The sequence below is a fragment of the Notechis scutatus genome, chromosome 3 (assembly GCF_049901735.1).
Source record: "Notechis scutatus isolate UNSWTSFEM ecotype Mainland chromosome 3, rNotScu1.2, whole genome shotgun sequence".
Classification (NCBI taxonomy): domain Eukaryota; kingdom Metazoa; phylum Chordata; class Lepidosauria; order Squamata; family Elapidae; genus Notechis; species Notechis scutatus.
Window position 1 is genome coordinate 176362808 of NC_142011.1, and position 25711 is coordinate 176388518.

The 25711-nt window shown below is 40.6% G+C and overlaps 1 protein-coding gene across 1 annotated transcript in view; it reads right to left on the reverse strand.

Annotated features, from left to right (window-relative positions):
• JPH1 (junctophilin 1) overlaps window positions 1–16584 on the reverse strand; it is a 67068-nt gene extending 50484 nt beyond the window's left edge. The window contains exons 1-2 of the mRNA XM_026691570.2: window positions 15841–16584; window positions 10731–11487 (exon numbers count right to left, since the gene is read on the reverse strand). Coding sequence (XP_026547355.1) covers window positions 10731–11487; window positions 15841–16219 — 1136 coding nt within the window. The 5' untranslated portion in view covers window positions 16220–16584. The remainder of the gene's footprint in view (window positions 1–10730; window positions 11488–15840) is intronic.
• Between the last annotated feature and the right edge of the window lie 9127 nt (window positions 16585–25711).

Consider the following 25711-nt stretch of genomic DNA (forward strand, 5'->3'; position numbering starts at 1 on the left):
TGAAAAGGTTGTAACTGTGAGAAATGGTTGTAACTTTTTTCAGTGCCATTTTAACTTTGAACGGTCACTAAATGAACTGTTGTAAGTTGAGGACTACCTGTATTAATCAACAATAACACAGAAAAACTATCAGACGTGTAACTGTACAATTCTAAATGGTATTTTTTTCTGATAAGTATTAAGAGATTAGGGACTTTCTTATTAGTGCATTAGTGCACATTTTCTTATTCAGTGTTGCAGCCTCTGAGCTAACAAAATATAGCAATTGCCATGAACTCTTTATTTTTAGTTTTAATCTGAGTACTGTGTTCAAGAACATGAGATACTATTAACTTGCATGTCCAACACTAGGAAATAATACTATTCTGAAACTGCCTCCTTCGTCTACTACCTATTCAGTGTTACAGTTCTTGGAGGAGGATGTAGCTTTGTGGAAACATGCTAAAAAGGCTAATTAGGAAAAGTACAGTTTCCACTAACAAGGACAGGAATGGGTGTGACTCATTTTATTTTTGTGAAAGCTTCCTTAAAAGTGTGGGCACCTTCACTTAAGCCATATAAGACCATATAACTTACATGGTCTATCATAAATTAAATTTAGTCTAACTAATGCTGGTATAACATACCAATAATAAAGTATCATAATCTTGTACCATCTGATTTATATAGGAGGCAGTGGTACAGTGGTTAGAATGCAGCACTGTAGGCTACCTCTGCTGACTGCCAGCTGCCTGCAATTTGGCAGTTCGAATCTCACCAGGCTCAACCTTCCATCCTCCTGAGGTGGGAAAATGAGGATCCAAATTGTTGGGGCAATATGCTGACTCTGTAAACCGCTTAGAGGGGGCTGTGAAGCACTGTGAGGTGGTATATAAGTCTATATTCTATTGCTATTGTCTCCCAAGCTACTTTAAGACCCACTGTTGTTGTTAGTTGCAAAGTCGTATCTGACCTATCGCAACCCCATGGACAATGTTCCTTAGTTTAGGCCTTCCTGTTCTCTACCATACCCCGAAGTCCATTTAAGCTCACGCCGACTGCTTCAGTGACTCCATCCAGCCACCTCATTCTCTTTCGTTCCATTCTTCTTTTGCCCTCAATCGTTCCCAGTATTAGGCTCTTCTTTAGTGAGTCCCATATCTTCCTCTAATTCCATTTAAACTGTACAATCCACATAAACCAAGCTTGAAGGACACATATATAACAAGGCTTCTTCTTTTTTTCACAAAGCTAGTTTCTGCAAATCTGTAATTGCCACTGAATTTATGATGATGGGTTTTCTCAGTCATGTCTTCTTTCTCTAACTAGTATAAACTTTATACTAGAAAGTCCTACTTATATCCAAACATGGATATCTAGTCACACCATATACATACGTCTGGTGTGTCTTTATCTAGCGTAGCCAGATTAGCAGTGAATGAGTGTGTTGTTCCCACCCGGCAAATGTGCATATGTAATTATGCAGAGAGAACACAATTTATGGGGAAGCTGGAGTAGGCCAAATTAAAGTGGAAAACTGGCAGAGGAAAATTAAGAAACCCTTTCCAAACCTTTGCTTTTCTGCTTCATATGCTCTTTTTCAGATAAGCTTTTCTTTAAAGAAAATCTGGGTTTGCTATCTATATGCAATAGCTCTCAGTGAGATTTAGGCTCTATTAATACAGTGCCAGTAATATAAGTAAGCACTTGCAGCATCCACTTTAAAGGCAGGCATGTGGAGCCTGATCTGTGTGGCAAGCAGATGTACATGAAGAGCTGACCACCCAAAATTCCTTGAGAAAAGGTCTTGGCATGAAGTGTTGAAACCGACAAATGTCTGAGCAAATGGCCTTTATAACCAGCAGTTTCTGCACTGCTTAGTTACTAATTATTTGCGATTAGGACACAAAAGAAAAATGCTTCTTCCATATTCAGTACAAACTACTACATTAGAAGACAATTGATGAAAAAAAAACCTTATACAAAAATAGGAAAGACTTTGCTTCTTTCAAGAGGGAATTCCAAAGTGTGGCACAGATCTGCTACATTTAAGTCACTTTCTTTTCTTGGTTCATTTTAGAATGAAAACCAAAAATTTAAAGGATGTTTTAGATTCCAATTTTAGAATCTGCTCCCTAGCAAATTTCATCTTGTGTTTATTTTATCGTTCCTTTGATACCAGACAAAGGGCTGTGCAATTCATATGCTGTTTTAATCTTTTTTTAATTGTCTCCCTGTGGCCTCCAAATTAATTTCACATGGTCTCCTAATTAATTTTATATCTATTCTTGTAGTTTTTGCTTTTTAATAGCTTGTTAAACTGACTGGTTGATTTGCTCTTTTTTTGTCTTTGTATTCCACATTAAGAATGATTCAAATTGACCTGGGAGTCAGAAAAAGGAGAGCTTATTCATGGATCTGCTTTAAGTTTGCCCATTTAAAAATCCAGTTCAGAATCCAGTGGGGGAAAATGATTGCTATTTCACAACCTCCTTATTTCTCTTGAAATTATATATTTTAAAAGAACTGTGATTCACAATGGGCAGACACAATGTTTAATCTGCACCGAGTTCAGTCATTTTTATTCATTCTATTTCTGTTTAACTTATTATATTTGCATACATGTTGAGCGTAATCCCTATACAGTTTTTAAGAATGATATGGAAATGGAACGTTGCAATCTTCTTCCAGAATGTATTGACTTCCCTGTCTACCCAACCAAACTGGTTTTCTGACAAAATGGGCGTTGGTAGAAGTTACCCTGAACGCCCTTTCTATCTATGCTGCGAGAGAGCCCAGGATGGGTTGACTCCTTCCTATGATGTCATTTAGCTGAGTCTGTACTAAGATATAAAAGCCAGCCCCCGGGAGAGACCTCAGCTTTGGCGAAGATACTTGACAGACTGAAAGGTGTCTCTGAAAGCACAAATGAATACAGAAATATGACTTACCCTCTCCGGATGAATCAAGGGAGGGGCTGGGCTCTCTCGCAGCATAGATAAAAAGGGCGTTCAGGGTAACTTCTACCAACGCCCATTCTCCTCCATGCTGCATCGAGAGCCCAGGATGGACATACCAAAGCTTGCATGTCCACGGGTGGGTCCTCGTCCAGCTCATTACACCGACTGTTGAACCACTCGTTGAAGCACCCGTCTGCCGAAGGCTGCTCAATGCAAGACCTGACCTACCTGCTAATAGGAGAAAAGGCCTTGTGCCCCAAGTGAGAAGGGAAAAGGAAACAAAATGGCTTCAGACTTCCTGAAGGAGGAAGTGCTCTTAATGTATATTCTAAGAGCCCTACCTACGTCTCGCGAGTGCCACTGCTGCTCCAAGTCATGTTGCGGGAGGGGGCAGAAGCCAGGCAACATAATGTCCTGGGACCTGTGAAACAGGTGTTAACCCTTGGAATAAACGAGGGGTCCAGCCTGAGGACAACCCTATCATCGTGAAAGGAACAAAGGTACTGTCTGATGGAAAGAGCAGCGAGCTCGGATACCCGCCTGGCTGAAGTGATGAAAACAGGGAACACTACCTTCAGAGTCAGGTAACGGAGAGACAATGTTCTAAGGGGTTCAAAAGGGGGCTCTGTAAGGGCATAAAGGATTACATGAAGATCCCAAGAAGGATACCTGTGAACCACTGGAGGGCGCAGGTTGGAAGCCCCTTTCGAAAACCTCCTGACTGAAGGGTGATGGGATAAGTAAGGAAGCGAACCCCATGAAAGAACCGACGAGAGGGCCTCAACTTGCCTGCGTAAGGTGTTGGAGGCCAACCTTTCTCCAGATCATGCTGAAGGAATCTAAGAACCTCTGCCAACTGGGCTAAAGCGGGAGAGAGACACCCCCCCTAAGGCACCATCGGGAAGGGCCTTCCAGATGGCATCATAGATGCGCCTTGTGGGAGGTTTGCGAGATGCCAGGATAGTGAGGATGACCAGTGATCAGCCACCTCTAGCCGCTTGGTCAGCTTGAGTGCCACATGGTCAGCTTGAGCCACTGGGTTCTGGGTGGAGCAGAATCCCCTGATGAAGGGAGATTAGATGGGCTGGGATCCTCCAAGGAGAAGCCACCGACAGGTTGACCAGGGCCTCCTTGGCCAATAGGGTGCCAGGAGGAGGAGCTCCGCTCATTCCTCCAACATCTTCCGAATTACTGCCGGAATGATGGGAGCGGGGGAAAGGCATAGAGGAGACTTTTGGGCCATCTGCACCGAAGGGCATTGGTCCCCTCCGCTCCCTGGCAAGGAAACCTGGTGAAGAATCTGGTGACCTAGGCAATCTGGTGACCTCCGGCGAATCTGAGGGAAAGGTCCCTGAATAGAGAAGGAGGAATAGACCATTCTGCCTGATCGACTAGGCTCCTGCTGAGCCAGTCGGCCTGGGAGTTGTTGATCCCGGAGAAGTGGTCCGCTGAGATCAACAACAGGTGTTCCTCTGCCCATAACCCCAACCGTAGAGCCTCTCCCATGAGGGCTCTGGACCTCGTTTCCCCCCTGCCGGTTGACATGAGCCATGGCGGCCATGTTGTCCATAAGGACTATAACATGAGAGCTGGTCACTGAGTGCCTGAAATGCTTGAGAGCTAGAAAAATGGCTCTGAGCTCTAGCCAATTTATGGGAAGGGCCTGCTCTGACCTGGACCAAGGTCCTGAGCTATCTGGCCCTGCATATGGGAACCCCAACCCAGGAGGCTGGCATCGGTGGTTATCACTAGCCTGTCTGGGAACCTGAAAAGGAGTCCCTTCCAGATTAACGGGGAACACCACCAATTGAGAGATCTCCGGATTTGTGGCAGGAGCGGGACCTTGATGGATGAGTGGCTGGTTCCTGCTCGTTGGTAGGGAAGCAGGAACCATTAGAGTGGAGAGGAGTGGAAAAGTCCGTGGCTCTGGAGATATGACAGGGTAATTTGCAGATCCCGATGGGCTGCATGGATGAAAGAGGACAGAATCAAAATGTTGTCCAAGTAGCATTGGATCCTCACTGGAACAGAAAGCAGAGATGCCATCAATACTGCCAGAACCTTCGTGTAGACCCTTGAAGCCAATGAGAAGCCGAAGGGAAGTGCTCGATACTGGTAATGGGTATTTTGATAACAGAAATGGAAAAACTGGCAATGATGAGGCCAAATGGGGATGTGGAGGTAAGCCTCCATGAGATCAGTGGAAGAGGGGAGATCGCCCTCCCGAACGCTCTCTAAAATAGAATGCAGAGTCTGCATTTTAAATAGCCTCTATTTTACAAATTGGTTGAGAAATTTTAGATCCAGGATGGTTCGCTACCCCCCCCTGAGGCTTTGGGAATGATGAAAGGCGAGAATAAAGCCCACGTCCCCATTGAGAGGGGGGAACAGGTTTGAATAGCTCGGATTTCAAGAAGGAGTTGAATGGCCTGATTTATGAGGTCTTGCCTTGAAATGTCCCGAGAGACAGGACAGAATGCCTGAATTGAGAGTGGCATCTGCGGTGAATTCCGCGCTGCAATAATCTTATTAAGGCCTTGGTGAGACCAAAGATCAGATGTAGGCAATCTAATCTGGAGTTGGTGCAGCCACCGTATGGATGCCCACGTGAGAGTGCCAGAAAATGGGAACGAGGCCAGAACCAGAATATCAACAGAAGGCACTGCCAGGGAATTGTCCAGGGCTGCGCTGACGTTGTAGAAACGCTTATCCAGAGAAGATGGGTGAGGACCTGCCGAAGGGGAAGCGCACTGTTCCTTGACCATGTCCAGGAACAAAGTGGGAGAAGGCAAAACCCCTGCATGCACTTACAGGCTTGGAGAAAAATGAGTCTCCTTGGCTAGAGGGAATTCCTTGTGGCTTGGGAGCCACTTCCTCTGGTGACAGCTTGACAGTGACCAAGGCCATGCTGAGTAATGGCCTGAAGAGAGAAGGATTGAAGACCAATGCAGAGGATGTCTGCTCTGGGCAAGAGTCCTCTTCCTCTGAAAGATTTTGGTCAAAAATCTCACTCTCTTCACACTCTGAATGAGAAGAGTAACTGTGTTCAGATGGTGAAGGCCTTCCTTCCTCATCAACCTCCTCCCATTCTGGTAGAGAAGAATGGACCCTGAGGTCCTGGGGCCTGTGTAAATCAGGATGATGAGGCAAGGAACTTACAGATTGAGAAGGGAGAAGGGCCTAAACCCTTTCCAGAGGTTGAAGAATTTACTTGAAGCCTTCAGCCAATCCCTGTCTAATGGCTAATGAGACAACATCTTGGATATCCCCTGGTCTATGCTCAAAGGTAGAGGCAGAAGGCCGAAGGCCCACTGCTGTGGGAGTGAAGGTGGCTTCAGGCCTAGATTGAGGAAAGGTTTGAGGCCTGGAGCGGGGTGAGGAGCATAGGGCACAGAAGCCTGTTGGAAATAAGGCCCAGATCTGCATAGATCCTGAGGATCTGACTGTACAGCAAGAGCCTCAGGAGACCAGGATGGAGGATGGAAAGGTTCATAGATAACTTCTCCTCCCTTGGGAGGGCTTGGTTGGGGCCCACGAGTATCTCCTGAAACATGCTGTAGTTGCACTCCCTTCTGTTGAATAGTTCTGTTGAACTGCCTCTCTAGGGCTGCATGTCTGTGCTTCTCTGCCCTCAATTCAGCCTGAGTTGCCTTCTTAGGGGCAAGAGCCTTAGCTCTGATTTTAGCAGCCACCTCCCTCTGGACTGATTGGGTGCGTTGCCAACATCTTTTTCTCTTATTGGGCTTAAGAGACTGTTCCACTGGGGGGGCGAAGCTCTCCCTGACCCTTATCTTGCTCCATTTGTAGAATAAAGGCTCTTGCGTTGGAAAGAAGCTGTTTTAGAAATTTTTCTATTAAGCCCCTTAGGGTATAAATGGCCCCCGGGCTTACAAAATGGCCACTCACCTCATGGTGGAAGGCTTGAATCCAAGATGGCCGCTGACTATGGGAAACAGGCTCCGAGATCGAAGAATCGCTCCTTAGGCTATAAAGAGCCCCGAGTGAAGTCAGCAAGGGAAAGGGCAGCCTCTAGCCACACAATCAGCTGGCTGACGCTGGTATCGGTTTGCCAATTGCTTTTTACGACCGCTCAAACCGCAAGCGTGGGGGAGGTCCACAGACGCTGCCCAACTTACCTGAACAGCGCTCCGGCAATGCTGTTCCCAACCTTGCAGGAGAGAGAGAGAGAGCTCTGCTCTCCTGGAAGAGCAGCTGCCCAGATTCTGGGAGCTGCTGAAGCGAGGAAAAAAGGTACTGAAGATCGCTGGTGAATGCTATCTACAGAACCTCAGCTGGCTGAAGCTGTTATCGGTTTGCTGATCGCTTTTTACGACTGCTCAAACCGCAGGCGTGGGGGAGATCTACAGACACTGCCCAACTTGCCTGAACAGCGCTCCGGCAATGCTGTTCCCAACCTTGCAGGAGAGAGAGAGAGAGCCCTGCTCTCCTGGAAGAGCAGCTGCCCAGATCCTAGGGGCTGCTTGAAACGAGGAAAAACGGCATTGAAGATCGCTGGTGTTATATAACAGAAGCTTTCAGAGACACAGCTACTGACTGAAAGGAGCTGAGTCAAAAGCTGGGGTCTCTCCCGAGGGCTGGCTTTTATATCTTAGTACAGACTCAGCTAAATTACGTCATAGGAAGGAGTCAACCCATCCTGGGCTCTCGATGCAGCATGGAGGAGAATCTAACACCCACATTAAAATCAGGTCAATCCTGCATATTTTTCCAGATCAACCAAAATGTTCTCATACTCTACTAAGTTTCTGTTGAGTTTTCATGCAGTAACATTATAGAGCTTGTTATTGCTTTTTATGATATTTCTCAATACAGATAGTCCTCGAGTTACAACCACAATTGAGCCCAAAATTTATGTTGCTAAGTGAAACAATGAGAAGTTAAGTGAGTTTGCCCCATTTTACAACTTTTCCTGCCATAGTTGTTAAGTGAATCATTACATTTGTTCAGTTAGTAACATGGTTGTTAAGTCAATCTGGATTGACTTTTGCTTGTCAGAAGATCATAAAAGGTGACCACATGACCCCAAAACACTGCAACTATCATAAATATGAACCTGTTGCCAAGCTTCTGAATGTTGATCATGTAACCATAAGGATGCTGCAACGGTTGTAAATGTAAAAAATGATCATACGTCACTTTTTTTCAGAGCCGTTGTAACTTTGAAATGTCACTAAATGAACTGTTGTAAATTACCTGTATCTGTTTCTTAAAATGAAATTTAGAATCTTTTCATTTGGAATGTGAGGTGGGACATTTTCAATTTTAAGAGCCATATAGATACCAGGTTGGTTATTAGGAGTTCAAGTATCTTCACAGATATCTAATTCAATTCCTTTCTTTCCAACGTCTACTGTAGAGTGCTGATATCCTGATGCCATTGGTGGCAGGAAACCAGTAATATGATCCCCACCACGCAAATGATCACATAGTGCTTGATTTCGTGCTGTGAATGGCAGCCAATTGCCTCCCTCTACTCCAGCAACCAAATTCCAGAAGACTATTTGCTCAGACTGTTCAGCTGGCTAACAAAGAGAAAAGAGCAGAGTGTCTCTAGGACCACATTTTTGGTCAGGATCATATGTAACACCTATGCTTTGCACACATGAATTAAACCTACCTCTCCAAGTACAAGACTACCATTCACATGATGAAAATATGGTTTTCAAAGGAAAGCTACTAGTTTTGTTTTGACACCTTTGGGTTTTTTTTAAAGGTGCCAGGAGGTATGATTGAAAAAGACTACACTCTGAACATAGTTCTAGGTTAGAAGTGATCCAGCAAATTGCATTTGAAATTGACTTCTGCATATCAACTGATAAATAAGAATATTTTAAAAATTAACAAAATAAGTTTATTATTTTTAAAAATACAAATTTCTAAATACAAGCACTACACTTGATCAGGAAAAAAGAGTGCACGATTCATCTGCCATCTAATAAAGATAAAATGATTTTTGAACACATTTTAGACTAGATATTTATTTTTAATTAATTAATTAATTTTAACTTTATTTTATATATCAATTTATATGGGCACCAATGCAATTCCTGGTGGCTAATAAGAAATAAAATACAATATAAATACCTGGCTAAATTAATAAAATCAGGAAACACTATTCCTAGCTGAGTAATACAACACACCATTCATCCTAGCATAGGCTTGATCCTGGGCCCCAGGTCTGTGAAAACAGCAGTCTTCAAGACATTCCAAAAGATGAGTAGATATGGGGCAGTTAAACCTCAAGCAGTGTAGTGTTCCAGAAATCAGGCACAACTATGAAAAGGTATGATCCTGGGCCCACTATGACAAACCCTAATCTGGAGCCTGTCCCTCATGTTCAGTGTAAATGCACAGGTAGAAAAATTGGATTAAGGCAATCCCTCAATCCCCACACCACACAGGTAATAACTAGCATCTTGAATTGCATCTGGAAACAAACTTGAGCCAACTGAACTTATGCAACATGAGGTGTAATATGATCAAAGTGAAACACACCCAAAATTGCCAATGCTGTGCATTCTGGACCAACTGAAGCTTCTTTATGTTATTTAAAAAGAGCCCCATGTAGAATGCATTACAATAATCTACTCAGGAGATGACCAAAGAATGAATGACTGAGTGAAGACCTTTCTAATCCGGGAAAGATACACAATGTGAAACTGTGAGAAGGCCCCACTATCTATGCAATGCTTTGCTAGCAAGTAATATTACCAAGCGTTTCCTTATAAAATCAAGCTATCGTGCAACAATATTTATATAACCATGTACATTCAATCTCTAGATGCAAATTTAAAAGGATTTTTACAAGATAAATTTACTTATACCTGAGCTAAATCCTGCCAAGCCTCCTGACTCAAACCTGCTACATGTATAGGTAAGCCACACTTAAAAAGTATAACCGATGAGGTTTATTTAATCTAAATGTCAGGGGTAAGTTGCACAAAATCATTTTACATAGGTACCATAAACATATCCTTACAATTTATACTGCAGAATGTTTTTTGCCAAGATTACAAATGCTACATTTACCACATCAAAATAGCAATTATTCAAAAACTGAATTGACCAATATGAGCTACCAGAAAACACCCAAGAAGCTTTAAAAAGACTAGGCCATTCCACTGATTTTGAGGGCCCTAATTAAATCTGAATTTAAATTTTTGCATCTGCCTTTGGATCCTACTTTTAACACAATTATTACCAAAGCTGCTAACAAAAGTATAAGATAAAAAATAAATGTTATGCTTCACTTAAGTATCCAAGATGCTCACATGACAAATTTCATGGTTGTCAAAAAATGTATTCTTTGATTTCAGCATTACCAGTACATCCCACATAATTCCTAAAATCAGTCTAATTCACATAAATCTTCAGAATCCTTCAATGAACACAGGCTAATGAAACTTAAGAGAATGCTCAAGAGAAAAGGCTTTTAATCAAGTTAGCAGATATGCCCTTTATCTTTAGTGTCAATTGCAGGTTTAGTCAGAAAAAGAAATCATGCCAAGAACCAGTGCAGGGGGAAAATACATATGACTTAGTTTCTAGATAGATTTATACATTCTAGAGTGTCAACAATCAATGCTGTCAATATTGTGCAACCTCATTTCAGCATGATTGTACAGCTTAAACCTTTTGACCCCCTTTCTTTCTTACTTTGATTTCCAATTTAATTGAAGCAAAGAAGTTCCACACAAGAAAGCATAAGCTATAATTCCTAGCTATCAAGATCTTTCTAATCTGTGTCATTAAAGCCAAGAATGAACCTACCTGGAGGTTGCAATTTCCACTTTAGTTCTAGCCATGGCAGCTGCACGCTGGGCACCTTCAAGTGCTCTCTCCACCTTTTCTTTAGTTTTTGTGTTCCTTATTGGTATAAGCTGCTTCCTTATTCCACGGACCAAAACATTGTTTTTATACTTTCCCTCTTCCTTGGTGCCATCTGGAAGCATAGTACATCCATACCCATGTCTCTTGTTGTTTAGCCACTCGCCTTCATATTTCATACCATTTGAACGCTCACTAATACCAAAGCCATTACGCTTGTCATTCTTCCATTCACCCATATAGGTTTCTGTGGTGGTAGCATCAACATGGTCTTCTACTGGAGAATAATCACAGTCCATATCTCCAAAACTAATGGTAGAATTGGCATCGCTAGAACTAATCCTGCTCATGGCAGCATCACTTCTGACAGAGCTACGTTTGCTAGATATTGATGATTTTGATTCAGATTTTCTAAGTTTTATACTACCAAGAAGAGATCCTCTTCTGAACAAGCCTCCTTTTTTCTTACTACCAACACTATCAGGATCACTGTGAAAATTCAACACAAACCCTCCTCTAGTTCCAGCAGGACTGTCTGCAGTGATATCATGTAGAACATTGCCATTGCTCTGCTCGCTACGGAGTGAAGCTAGAGATGTCCGGAGGGGTGAACGGATCACAGTCGCCATGCCATAAGGAACACTTTGCCGCATACCATAGCCATGTCTCATCCCTCCTGTCCATTGTCCCTGGTATGTACCTTGTCAAAGAAAAATAATGAATGAAATAAATAAATATTTGAAACTTTTATTCAAATGTATTCATCATCAGCCCTCAGGATTCAACGTTTGTATTTTTCAGCACAAGTATTTTAAGACAATCACAAGCATGAACCTATAGAAATAATTTTAAGGAATTCAAGCATACATTTTACCATCTGTATAAACTTTACAAAACACAGTAAATATGAAAGCAAGATTTTCCTCAATAGCGGCAAACTACAAAAGGATTTGAACTTTCATTCTATATAATGGATTTTTGGTAGTTTTTACAATTAACATTGACATTGTTGAAATGTTGTTCATTGTACTTTTTGATGGCTTTGATAAAATTATTATCCATAGGCAGCACTGAAAGTAACAATTTATACTTTCTACTAAACATTTTCCACAGATGAATCTCAGCACACAACAATAAAAAATCCCTATTTATAAGAGCCGTGGTGGCGCAGTGGTTAGAATGCAGTATTGCAGGCTACTTCTGCTGACTGCTGGCTGCCCAGAAGTTTGGCAGTTTGAATCTCACCAGCTCAAGGTTGACTCAGCCTTCCATCCTTCCAAGGTGGGTAAAATGAGGACCCAGATTGTTGGGGGCAAGATGCTGACTCCGTAAACCGCTTAGAGAGGGCTGTAAAGCACTGTAAAGCGGAATATAAGTCTAAGTGCTATTGCTATATAAAAATACTTGGTAATTCAATACTGTAAATTATATTGCTATGTAAGATTTTGTACAAAGTAATATATAAGGACTTAGTGCTCTCAAAAAGTCTACAATACTGGGAAAGGTACAAGTAAAAATAAATTACTAGCAGCAAAGGAAATGGGCACAATTACAGGGACAATGGATGTACCCTTGGAAGACTTGAAGAACCAGGTTGGGGATAGAGTGTCATGGACAAAATATATCTGACCATTAACAGTTAAAAACAACTTGATGGCATATAATCAATTAATCAATATTGAACTGGAAAATGACCTTTTGAAAAGAACTAAGAAACTATAATTTTTTGTCCATTTACTTGAAATATGCCTATTTTACTTAATATTTTACGTGAAATATATTAAGAATGTCTCAAAAAACTAGAGTAGGGCTGTGAGATATGAAGATTCGACATATTTTTAAAAATCTTAAACATTTTAAAACATTTTAAAGAAAAGGTTATCAATTACAGAATATATTGAATATGACTTAATTTGAAATCATGTTTACCACGTGGTACATAGCTATAATCACTGGGATCATGACCGAAAAATATGTATATATTTATATTTTCTGGATCTTCCAAATCAGAAGCATTGATCATTGGATATAAATGAAATAAAAGAATGGGCTGCAATGGCTCTTAAGTAAATGCTGCAAAAAGTTCACTACATATGTACACACTCACAACAAGTACCATCTGGACAGTTATGCACCAGCAAACAGAGAACTGAGCTGTTAATCTATAAATGGGTCTTTCATTTGAATAAGAATTTGCATAGCATTTGGTCATCACACAGTTCTGTACACAGAGTGCCAAGACAGAATAAGACAGCTTTAAAAATACGTTTTTTTTCTCTAAATAGATATAAATGATATAAGGAATTGTGAAATAATCTGCAAAGTACATTTATTGTACATTATTTATGCAATGTTAATTGTCCATATAAAATAAATATTCCTATATTCTATTTACATACGTATTTTTATTTTGTCTTTCCTTAAGTGTGAGATGACTGTGAGATTAATACTCGTAACATACAACGTTAGTAAAATATCTTTAGGTTAGAATATGTCAAAAATGGTTCTATAGCCCTTTATAAATGTTGTCACTGGAAACAAGCCAAATGGTGACTAGTGTTTAAATGACACAAATGGTGCCGTTGAAAGAATTATCTGAACAAGATGTACTCTTCTCCTGAATATGCTTGTTTGATATCCTTACAATGTTCACTTTGAAGCCAGAAGAAATTGAAATATTAATTGCAAACATTTTTTCTTCTTGAATAAAGTCATAGGATTAGGACTGGATATCTTCATGTTCAAGAATATTGTTTTTGTCATATGCCTAACATGAAATAATTATATTAAAGAATTTTTATAATAGAAATATGCAAGATTCACTACAAGTAAGCCTGCACATCAACTGCCGACATGCTAAAATTATCCTCAACTCTTAAAGGGAAAAAACATATGACAATTTTTTTATCTGGCCTTACCATAGCTTATATTAAATTTTAACAAGGAATTAATTCATGATATCCAAGAGAACATCAAAGCACAATCCTATATCTAAATTCTGTATGTATTGTTGAAGATGAGAATTGTAATCCTTTTCCCTAATATTATCTATGTCCTGCTGGATGAGAACTATCGTGGGGAAGGGATCCCTACATTGCGTGTTCTGATCATGTTCTGTGCTCCCCAGTCTTCCTACCATTTCAAATTTTCAGCAGGTTTGGGGCAAGTACAATACTTAAAGTATTTACAACTTTCTGTGTTATTAGCTTCTTAAGCCTACCCACTGATTAATGGTCATGACTGCTTCTTTTAAACCATAAAGAGGCAGGTGTGAAGGTGAGATTTTACCCTTCTACCTAGATATAGCCTTCTATCTGATCCTGGGGCGGGGGCACGACTCACAATCCAGTACTGTTCTGGGAAGCAAGAACCAGAGAATTGCACTCTAATGTTTTTATTAAAATTCATAATTAACTAATTCCATGTAAAATGATGTTCTGTTCATTTAAAGAAAGAAAATAGTATTAAAACTATTGATAACTAACAAAGACAGAGAATATTGCAGATATATTTCTATTCTCCCTGTTAAATGTCATTTAATAGAAAAAAAGGGGAGGGAAGAACAAGACAGTCCTAAAGATTCCTAATTAAACCCTCCTTAATTCCAGATGTTAACCATATAGACTGATTTCAATTATCTCCTACTACAGCTAGATACCTGGAAAAATGTCATGCACCCACAACTTCATATCTATATGAAAAAAAATTTCTGAACCTATTTGATTTCAGACCTGAATAACAGGGCCTTGCACAACCTGAGGTGTAGTGAGAAAAGAACTGTAACCTAATTTATATTTCTGGATCTTCAGTTATCTACATGGGACCCGTTCAGTGGGATCAGCTAAAGTTTTACAGTCAGGTGCCATCAACATGCTTATAAAATCCATATTACTTCTTTCAGCATGGCAGAAACAGTGAATCAATGTTTGAGAGTATTGTAATATTATACCATATTGAGGCAAGCCTACTGAAGCTTAACTCCAAAAGGATAGACATTATGTTGATAGTTGATTGGCTAGAAACATCAAACATTAAATTCCTTTTTATAATTTATTTTAACTCTGGTTGGCTTCATGGTTTCCATTTCTTTTACCCTTATTTTTATATTTTTATTAAAATTGTATTGTTGATGGGTGTGCTCGCCACGAATTTTTCAGTACTTCTGCTAAGGATAAATGCATAGTTGACAGCTCTGCTGGGTGTTATCTCATCCTTAAAAAGTTGGCTGGTTGTGTGTGGACTCTACATCAAAGCTATTTTTATTGAAACCAATATGACTGTCAAAGTATGGTTGTATATTGCATGAATATATCAATATTCTATCAATAATAGCCAGAGCGATAAATTTCTCACAAATAAAAAATCTTGATGTTCCCTGCTAATGGTATTTCCTTTTAAATTGGCATATTTCTAAGAACAAAGAGGCTCGGCACTTTTGTAATTAACTGTGAGAAAATTTTGCACTTACAGTGCAGCTTAATAACTCAGAAATTCTTTGGAAAGTGTCCTGGGGATGACTTAAGTGAAATTCCAAACTGAAATCAGAGTAGCCACATCTAGTTCTACTAATGGAAATAACTGCCCAGGGAGAAAGTGGATGTCAAGCAAATGTTTTTTGACTCTCAATAGTTTAACCATGGCAAAAAGTAAAATGATGCTGAAATACTTCTGTAAAAGATCAGTGAATAATGCTCAGAACTGTTATTATATCCCCAGCTTTGCTATCATTTGAACCCATATGTATTTCATCGCAACTGCCTTATTGATTGACAAGTTTATTCCAGCAGGGAGTGTGTAAAATATTTCTTTGCGAACTACAGGTCTCCAAGTCATTTGAATGCGTTTATTCACAGTAGATGAGCCTTTTTTTTCTAAAATAAAATAAATAAAACTGAAAGCAAGAGAAGCCAAACGCATTACCTGCTGAGCGCACCTTCACACTCTTGAGCCCCGCGGTTGCACACGCCCGTGTGGAAGAGCAGCGCTTTGCACGCCCCAATGTGCGCCGGCCCCGGGCGCCCCCTAGCGGCCGCTCCTCAGCTCACCCACTCACCTCCGTCCCCGTAGGTCTCGACGCCGTAGCCGTCCTGCAGCCCGTTGCTCCAGGTGCCCTCGTAGCGGGCAGGGCTGGTGAGGCTCTGGCGCACGCCGTAGCGGCCCTTGAAACCATGCGACCACTCGCCCCGGTACATCCATTTGCCTTTCGTCTCCACGCCCAGCCCGTGGCGTTTGCCCTGCGCCCAATACCCGTGGTAGGTGTTGCCGCTGGGCCAGGTATAAGTGCCCACCACCTCGAAGCCGTGCGCCCACGAACCCGCGTACTCGCCCTGCCCTTTGGGCCCGGTGCAAATGCCGTGCCCGTGGGCTTTGCCGTCTTCCCAGCCGCCGCAATAGGTGCCGCCATCGTCGAAGTCGAACCTGCCGCCCGTCATTCAGGGGGAGCGGGGCGCGCCCGGGCCGAGATTACTCCTTCGCCACCTCGCGCTGCTGCCGCCGCCGCCGCCGCGCGCTGCGTTCCCTGCCAAGGTGCCCGCGACAAATGCCGCGGCTCCGTCCTACTCAGCGATCTTCGGCTCGGCACTGACTCCCGCCCTCGGCTCTGCTCCTCCCCTCCTTGCCCGTCCCCTCCTTCCGTCCTCAGCCCTCGCCGTCCGGCTCTACCCCGGGCGAAGGAAACGAGCAGGAGGCGCGGCGAGCGAGGCGGAGCCCGCAAGGGCAGGTGTGTCAGGAGGCGCGTGAGAAAAGGATGGTTCCGGGAACTTGAAAGCAAAAGCTCGCCAGCCCCAGTCCCCGGGGTTGCCATCTGGCCTTAGGGAGGGCGAAGCTGTGGCTGTGCGTGTATGTGTGTTTGTGTGAAAGAGGGGGGGGCGAAGTCGGGAAATACGCTTGCGCAGCCTTTTGGCCGCTTGAAACCCCCGGGGTGGAGTGGCCCCCTCCTGGGTATTTGGCCGTCCTGATTTAGGAAACGTTTGGCAAACCTCTTAGACTTCTTTCTCTGAGCATGAGCAGAGTTCCTTTCTTTCCCTGCATTTGTTTTTGAACAAGTCTTCCTTGGGGGAATCTTGCTTAGCCAGTTCCAAAATTATGGTTTATAAGACTGAATTGCTTCAGATTGTGGATGAGATAGGACGATTTTAATTTAATTCTCTAGGTGCAAAACAGTAGCAAAATATGTCTTGGTGAGCTGAGGGCTACAAGTCAATAAAGTTCGCTATTGCTGGAACCTTGCTAGGTACTTGGAGTTATAGAATTAGAAGTATATTCTTACAGTGTAGCATTAAACATCTATCTCACACATCGTGTAGCTTCATTCTTAACTTCATTTTGCTCTGTGTGGAGATCAGAGCGGACTTGTTTCAGGAAGGCAGAGTTACTATCTTTGTTCCTTGCACAGGCAGAAATTATTCAGGTCCACCCCAAAAGTAAACTGTTAAGGACATCTGCGTCTTTTGAATGTTGAACTATTATTATACTTGTTTCAAAGTATAAATAATAGTTCAACATTCAAAAGATGCTTAGATTGGACAATTAGATTTTGGTGCCCTTGGGCCAGAATCCCTTTCCACCTAGCCTCCCTTTAGAGGAGGCTAAAATCTGAAGAACTCATATGCTGCCACAACTTCTATAGCTACAAGAAATAAAGCTGTGAGCATAATAGTCTCGGTCTAATTCTACTTTTAGCACAAAAAGGGATATAAAAAAATAGCAACAGGGTGGCTTCTTCCAAATCTAAAAGGCAATAGAAATAAACAAGGAGGACACAATTCTATATGTACAAGGCCTTTACTCCAGTGGGTATGGCTTTTGGCCAACACAAATAAGTTGCCTTTCCCAGGGGTACTTCCTTCCTGGGGTGTAAGGTTTTCTACAGAAGTCAGAGAAAACACAGCTTTGAAGTGGAATTTCTGCAGATGACAAGGGTTGCCTAGTTAGAGCAATGGATTATATAGAACAATAGAAGAATGTGTTGGAGGCAGTGGCATGCCGAAAGGAAAAGTAGGAAGTAAGTTTGACGGGCAAGGAGAAAAATAGAAATAAAAACTACAGGAAGGGGGCCTTGGAGAAACAATAGAAAGATATGTAGGTTGTCATAGGAACCAGCAGGATTGAGCGTTTGGAGAAGAATAGCAAATACATGACAGATCCATAAGTGGAATGACAATCAGTTGGAATGTCCATCTGCCATCCCCAAGGAGAAATCATGGGGTCCAGGGTGAAACTACAGCACGTAGAATGGAATAACAGCTGTATCTGTTCAGGCAGATACTGAAGAATAACAATGAGAGCTGATCCTTGCCTTGCCAGCTGAGCGAGTTGTGAGAAAATCCTCCATTCCAATCTTAGCTCATTTGTAAAGTTAAAGATAATCCCGAGAATATAGGATTTAATTACATTAGTTCTGACTACTTTTATAGGAGAATAAAAATGCTATATTTTCAGTTGGCACACAATTTGCTTTATCCTAGGGGTACTTTTCTTAGAAGCAAAGAAGCCAGATTTTATTTTATTTTATATTTATTTATTTATTTATTCATTCACACACACACACACACATACACCCACACACGCCAATTTTGAACTAGAAATATCTTCTATAAGCATATACTATAATCCTTGACTTACGACCACAATTGAGGCTCAAATTTCTATTGCTAAGAGAGATATTTGTTAAGTGAGTTTGCTTTGTTTTATCTTTCTTACCCCTGTTAAGTGAATCACTACAGTTGTTAAGTTAATAACATGGTTGTTAAATGAATCTGGTTTCCCCATGGACTTTGCTTGTCAGAAGCTCTCAAAAGGTGACATGACCCCCAGGACACTGCAACTGTCATAAGTATGAGTCAGTTGCCAAGTTTCTGAATTTTAATCATATGACCATGGGGATACTGCAATGGTCATAGGCGTGAAAAACGGTCATAAGTCACTTTTCTTAATACTGTTATAACTTTGAATAGTCATTAAATGAACTGTTGTAAGTCGAGGACTACCTGTGTTTCTGATAGGCATAATATTCACTTGACTTTTCTGAATAAATAAAGTCACAGAAGTTAAACTGGGAAGATATATCCAAGCAGCGGTGTAATTCTTGGTTTTCTTGCAGGTGGATTTTGGGCCAATTCTGATATACGTATTTATCAGTTATTTTATATATATCATAGCTTTCCACAGCTGACAATAAATAGGATGAATAACTTACCAGAGCAGGCTGAAATGAGATGCCTAGGATAGAATACTTCAAACTCACTATTTGGATTCAGAGGTTATAGTAATGTGCTAATGGTAATTCTTTTTATAAAAGCCTTTAAAAAGAAGGAGTTGATTGGTAGGAAAAATTATCACATTTTTCAGATGCATAAGAATATATTAAGTCTAATTCAACTATTTCCACAGTGCTGATGTTTACTTTTATCCAGTCCTTATTTACATTAGCTTGCCTATGCATGTTTTTTTCCAGTGGTTATTTTTATAATCTCTGTGTTCCAGTGGGTGTATTATATGAATGCCCACTTTCTTCTTATGAAGCTCAAGCAATGACTTTGGTTCTTTTATTCTTACAAGAATCCTGTGAGGGGAGTGTGAGTGAGCAATAAGAACTGATTCAAAATTAGTCAAGAAATATTACAATTTAATTGGTGTAGAAACATGATTGACAACCCCAGATATTGCTACAAGATAGCTCCCAGCATTCTTGCCATTAGCCACAATTTTTAAGGAATGCTGGGAGTAAACTTTTGCAACATCTGGTGTATCATCACTTTTCTATTCTTCTTATAACTAGCAATACATTACATGGATTCATGGTGGTTCTTTTTTGGCACCATATGTTTCTCCAATTAAAGTGTAAACACACACACATACACACATACACACACACAGAGACACAATCTTCAAAGTATCATGTCTCCCTGCAGTCTTCTCTTCTGAAAGCTAAACATGTCCAAAGATTCTTTTTCAAGAGGCAACTGGACTTTTTTCTTTGAAGACGTTTTGCTTCTCATCCAGAAAGTTTTTTCAGTTGAAGAAGCTTCTTGGATGAGAAGCAAAACGTCTTCAAATGAAAAGCAGAAAGCCCAATTGTCTCTTTAAAAAGCACCTTTGAGACAACCGTGACTTGGATGACTGAGAATCTCCATAGACATTTAAACCTCTTAATGTTTCTTCCTAATTGTTTCTTGCAGAGCCTGATTTTCAGACCTTTTACCATCCTGATAGATTTCTGAATTCTTCACTTTCTTCGTTTTCCTTTTAAAATGCAGGTAGTCTTATTTAGTGCATGCCTTGTTCATAGTGGTGACAACGATGAAAAACATAAATTTACAAGAAATCGTCACAGTTTATCACTTTTGCAAGTCTGTAAAGGCAAGAAAAACTGAAGTAAGATCATAAATACAGTTGCAGCTTCATTTAGCAGCCACTTTTCTTAATGACCAATTTGCTGGTTCCCCATTGTGTCCATAAACAAAGACTTCCTGTATAATGTTCAGAAGTGGACATAGTATTTTAAGCATAGGGTAATTTCTGCTGAGTACTGGGAAATTATTATTTCCGTAATCTAAATAACATGCTTCTTGTTAATGTAAATTGCTTTCTATATTTTGTCTGAAAACAAAAGCGGGATGACTATTGTTTTCAGTATTATAAGCCTTGAACATAGAAAGCCCTGAAACTTGGGTTTATATAGAAAATCATATGTTGCTTGCAACCAAATATGGCAACCTCACATATCCGAACATTAATCTACTATAAACTATGATCCACTATAGCTTTCTTGTATAGAATGGATTGCCTGTGGTCTCTCTCTCTCTTTCTCTCTCTCTCTCTCTGCTACATTTGCTAGCCAGCCAAGATATGGTAGGTGATGATAAGCCAATCCAGCTTTGAACTTGTATGAACCAATACATGAGATTAACTGTATTTTATACAAACAGGCCGGGAGAGGATTAGGTATAGGTATAATATGCTTAAATATAAGAGCACCATTATTATACAGTTATTGCCACATCAGATTTAAACTACATTATAATTAAGATACTTTTTTAAAAAAAGTCTGATGCATGCAAGCTGTATTTCTTTGAGTAAACTGTACATTTTATTTCATTCTCTCCTGTGGGCTGTGAGTGTTGAAAGACGAAGGGGCAGGCAATGTGCTTCTGCTGCCAAGAGAGCACAGGCAGCAACCTGCTGCCCCAGAATAGCAACAGCCATAAATATGGTCATGCTACTCCTCCACTTGGAGATCCAGATCACATTCCCGGTACCCAACGGAGCCATTGGCTGCCAGGCATGGAAAGGCTTTGATAAAACAGTAGCAAATGGGGCTATAGTTAAGAGAAGCTTAACTGCCTTCCCAGCCAAAATGACATCAAGCAAAGCAAGAGGCTGATGCCTCTGGAGCACAAAGTGCCTTGGGCTGTTTGATGCTAGGTATTACGGGAGCAGCTGACTCAGGGATTCGGGGACAGAGTATCTTTGACATGATAGCTTGCTGTTATTTGTGGTCTTGACAGCAACGTGCCTCTCCTTGCATAATGCAAATGGAAAAGCAAGACCATGGTATTTCTGAGTTAGAATTCCTTTCAAGATGATCTAAAACAGCCTTTGGAGAAGGTGAATGCTACCATACCATGCCACAAAAATCCAGACGAGCAGTAGTTTTTGCTGCTACTTAGGGATTGTCAGGATTTTTTTCAGCCAATATGCAGCCAATATTGAAGATATCGACCTGCTAATTTGTAATGCATGACTTAAAATTCTATTGTAGGCATTGTGATTGTCTTTCTGATTAATTTAAACTTTAAAGAAGAAACTTAATACCAGGTGTCCATATTTTGGGCATGGTTTCAGATTGCTCACAAATGCTCATTCAAAAATTCTAAGAAACACACACACAAACACACATAGATGCATGCGCACACACACATACGCACATGCACACACACACATACACACACACAAATAATATAATAACAAAATAATGTTCCTTTTTTAACAATCATCATTAAAAATATTAACTCTTCTTTCCTTGATATGATTTTTCCTAAGGTAAAGTACATTCTCCAAACCTTCTCCCCAGAACTAAGCTATTTCCTACTTAACTAAAGTTGAATCTATACTATACAGAATGAATCAATCAAATTAAAATAATTACACTGACTTTTGAATTTTCAATTAAAAGGGTCTTTTTCTCCTAACAAGAAATGGGAATCGTCTTTTTTAGCCAGATTTCCCACCTCTGCACAGGATTTCCAGAGAGGATCTGTGCCAGTACGAGGAGGCATTCTTAAGTTCTGACTCCACCTATTTTAGCCCTGCTCCAGCCCTGTTTAGGGTTGGCATTGTTCAAGTCCAAACATTTTAGAAGGCGTTCCAAATACTCCGGCTAGTGGCTGCCAGAGGAGATTTTTGGGGTAGGTAGAGGAGAGTGACTTCAGAGAGCAGCCTTCTGAGAGCAGGGCCCTTTCTTCACATGCTCTGACTTTCCATTTAAGAGGTGCTATTTTTGGAGAGGATACTAATCCACTGGTTAAGGTCTGGGCAAACCTTTATTTTTTTCCCAGTGGAAAAATGAGAGCACAAGGATCAGATTTTTACCTTTCTTAAAACTTACTACGATTGCATTGTGGGATGGCCTCTGTTTAAAAATCTATTCAGTTCTTTTGCAGGACAATGGTGGTAAACTGAGCCTCCTTTAGTAGCTTTCAACAATCTTAGGTCTAAAGAAACAGTTTTTAAATTTCTCTGCAACTTAACACCAAGTTTGACTTACCTCAGAACACTTGGTGAAATGATAATCTGCATTAGTCATCCGTGGGTTGAAGCATGCTATGTGAAAAATATTTCTCCCAATTCATTCCTGGGTAGAATGGGTCTTTAAAAAAAAGCATTTTGAATTTTTTGCTGTCCCACCACATGATTTTTGTTTGAGTTTAAAGTAAGTTACATAATTGCATCCCACATGTAGATTGATGCACATATTCAGTAATTTTGCTTTTAAATATTGAAGCTTTTAGTATATTCAGTGCATTTCATATGGAAAAACTATTGTTCTGGCATGAAAGTTTGTTTCTCTCAGTGTTATATATAGGTTCTGGGAGAGGAGTATTTATAATAAATCTTGATCTTAAGGAGAAAGAGAACATTTTTATTTTATGCATTATGTCTAATTTGGGCAAAATGTTTTGTAATTTGGAAACACAATTAAAAATCATCCACAAATATCCCTAAAGTAGCTAAAACACACACGATAGAAAGATAGATTTATGAGATGAAATACAAGCTGTTAATGTGAGAAGGAGGGACGCTTTACCCTACCATATATACCTTTATAAACCTAATTCATGGGGTTTTGTTATGGGAAGATTATACGTGTCCATCATTTTTCACCATGCAATATTATTAAAGACAATAAGAGAGAAAAGCAGTAAGAAGTAAATTTGGCATATGTTCCAAATAGACTGGCAGAGTTTGCAGCCATAGCTGGAGGACATGAATTTTCCATCCTCACATAAATCAGGTTTTGTGAAGTGTAAAGATAGGGCAAGGTTACACCAAGAAAGTAATGAAAATTTGGCCTCATTTTTGGAAACATGCTAAGTACTACTGTTGGCTTAATTCTCTTTCCAGAAAAATCGATGCAGTTTATTGAAAATTAGCTTTGGTTGGACTGCTTGTCCTCCAGTTCCCTCTAGTTGCCGTGTTCATGGTTGACTGCTATTGATTTTGTAGCCAAACCAGTATCACCCATGCATGACAAGGAAGCAAACAAAATAACCAACAGCATTATGAAAGGAACCCAGGGAGGCAGGGACTCAGCCCCCACCTAAAAGTAGTGCAATCAGAACTTGTGACTGCAGTGTCTATTTTTCTACTACTTCAAATCTCATTTTTTTTCTACCCCTGCTGATAATTCATGCTTGTTCACCAGTAATTCTGTTTTATCTCTGCTAGCAAATGCAATCACAGCTGAACATTTGAAAAAAACATGAATAAAATCAATAGCTGAAAGGGAGCAGAGACATATGCATGCTATAGGAAATTAAAAGATCCAGGGCAGTTGTCACCTTTGAAATTTTAAAAAATGATATTTCTAAAAATTAAATATGCCAGAACAATATATTTGATGCATGAAATTTATGTAGAAAGGAAAGGAAGATAAAATACTTAATTTTGCTGGAAGTAGGATTATTAACTGCTAAAGGTATATCATACAGTTGGTAAAAGTTTTTGTTGCTGTTGCTGCTGCTGTTAAATTGTTGTCAGAAGTAGCAGAAAAATCCCTCTATGTTCTTCCTAAACTTCTGTATAGGTTATTTTTCATTAAGTTTCCATAGTTCACAACCATTTGTACATAGTTTTTCCATGTGTACAAAGAAAAATGGCAGTTTAACATTGATGGGTTTTACATTCAGGTCAGATTAGTTGAATGAAACTCAGCCAGAATCTAAAACATTGCTTTATAATCAATATTAGGGTGAAATGAAATGGAAACAAAATTAAAGCATTTTATATACTGAAAATATTCCATATTATATACTTAAGCACTTTTATTCCAAGTATTCCAACAATCGGTTTGAAAAAAATCTGCCTCTATTTCTCTCTCTCCTCTTTCAATTAAAAAAAAAATGACCCACATTTAGTACTGGTGATCAGAGGCAACAGATCAGAATCCGAGATGTTCCAGTTTTACATGTCTCTCTCATATTGCCGACATAACAAAACCTTACGTGACTTGTACAGATTACAAAGCAAATGAGTAAAGGCTTTGTAACAATGTTGAACCGTTGCCTAGTTCTAGTCATAAAATTTGTGAACCCATGACTAATTATCATGGAATGCAATGGACGTGTTCATTTAGATTCCTTGCAGTAGTGATATGCATGTGGGTTTGAAGGGCAGGAATAAGTAAATGCATGAATTCCAATTCTTTTTCACTTTTATTGGTTGAATCCAGCAGCCAGGTTGTCATGATGAGAGGTTCTTAAAATAAAGAAAAACTCTTTGATCTATGGTGGACTTCATGAAAATGTCCAGAGTAATTTGTTTTCCTTCATTCTCTGTTTCTCTTTCTTCAGCGAACATACCTAATGCTCTTTTCTCCTGCTATTTTCCCCACAACAACCTTGTGAGAAGGGTTCGGCGAGTGATTAGCTCAAAATTATCCAGCTGGCTTTCATGTTTAAGGCAGGACTAGAACTCACAATCTCTTGGTTTCCAGTCTGGTGCCTTAACCACTGGACCAAACTGACTTTTGGCATTTTCTAGTCCAGATTAATTAGTGAAGTATGCCTCTATAACAGAAGGGAGATTTATTTAGAGGAAATACATACCCTATATATTATGGTAATAGGCAAAGCCTAACACCTCGCTAGCTACATGCTACCAGGAAAGTCCTAGACCTCCAGAGCATCAGGGAGGAAGGCAGAAGACTGACCTCAAATTAACGGTCTCTTAGACCAGTGGTCCCCAACCTTTTTGTACCAGGGACCGGTTTCAAGCAGAAACATTTTTTCAAGGACCGGGGGAGAGAATCCGAGTTTGGTAGTTTGCTTGCAGACGTTTCATTACCTGACTAGGTAACATCTGATGTTGTTACCTAGTCGGGTAATAAACGTCTGCCAGCAAACCACCAAGTTCAGGGAGCGCCTCGGCCCTGCCTCCCTCAGCCCCATCCCTCAGGTGTCTCCTCCCTCCCTCCCTCAGGTGTCTGCCTCGTTCCTCTCTCAGTCACTCTATCGCTCCTCCAGCAGCCCAAGAAGCCGGGGGAGGTGGCTTTTCCGTCGCCGCAGCTTCCCGGCGCCCGTTTCACCCCACCCCGCCCGCCCGCCCGCTTGCGTTCAATCCACAGTGCTCCGTTCTACCTGCCTGCCTGCCTGCCTTCTTCGTTTCGGAGCAGCTTCAGCTGATAAAAAGAGGCGAATAGTTAT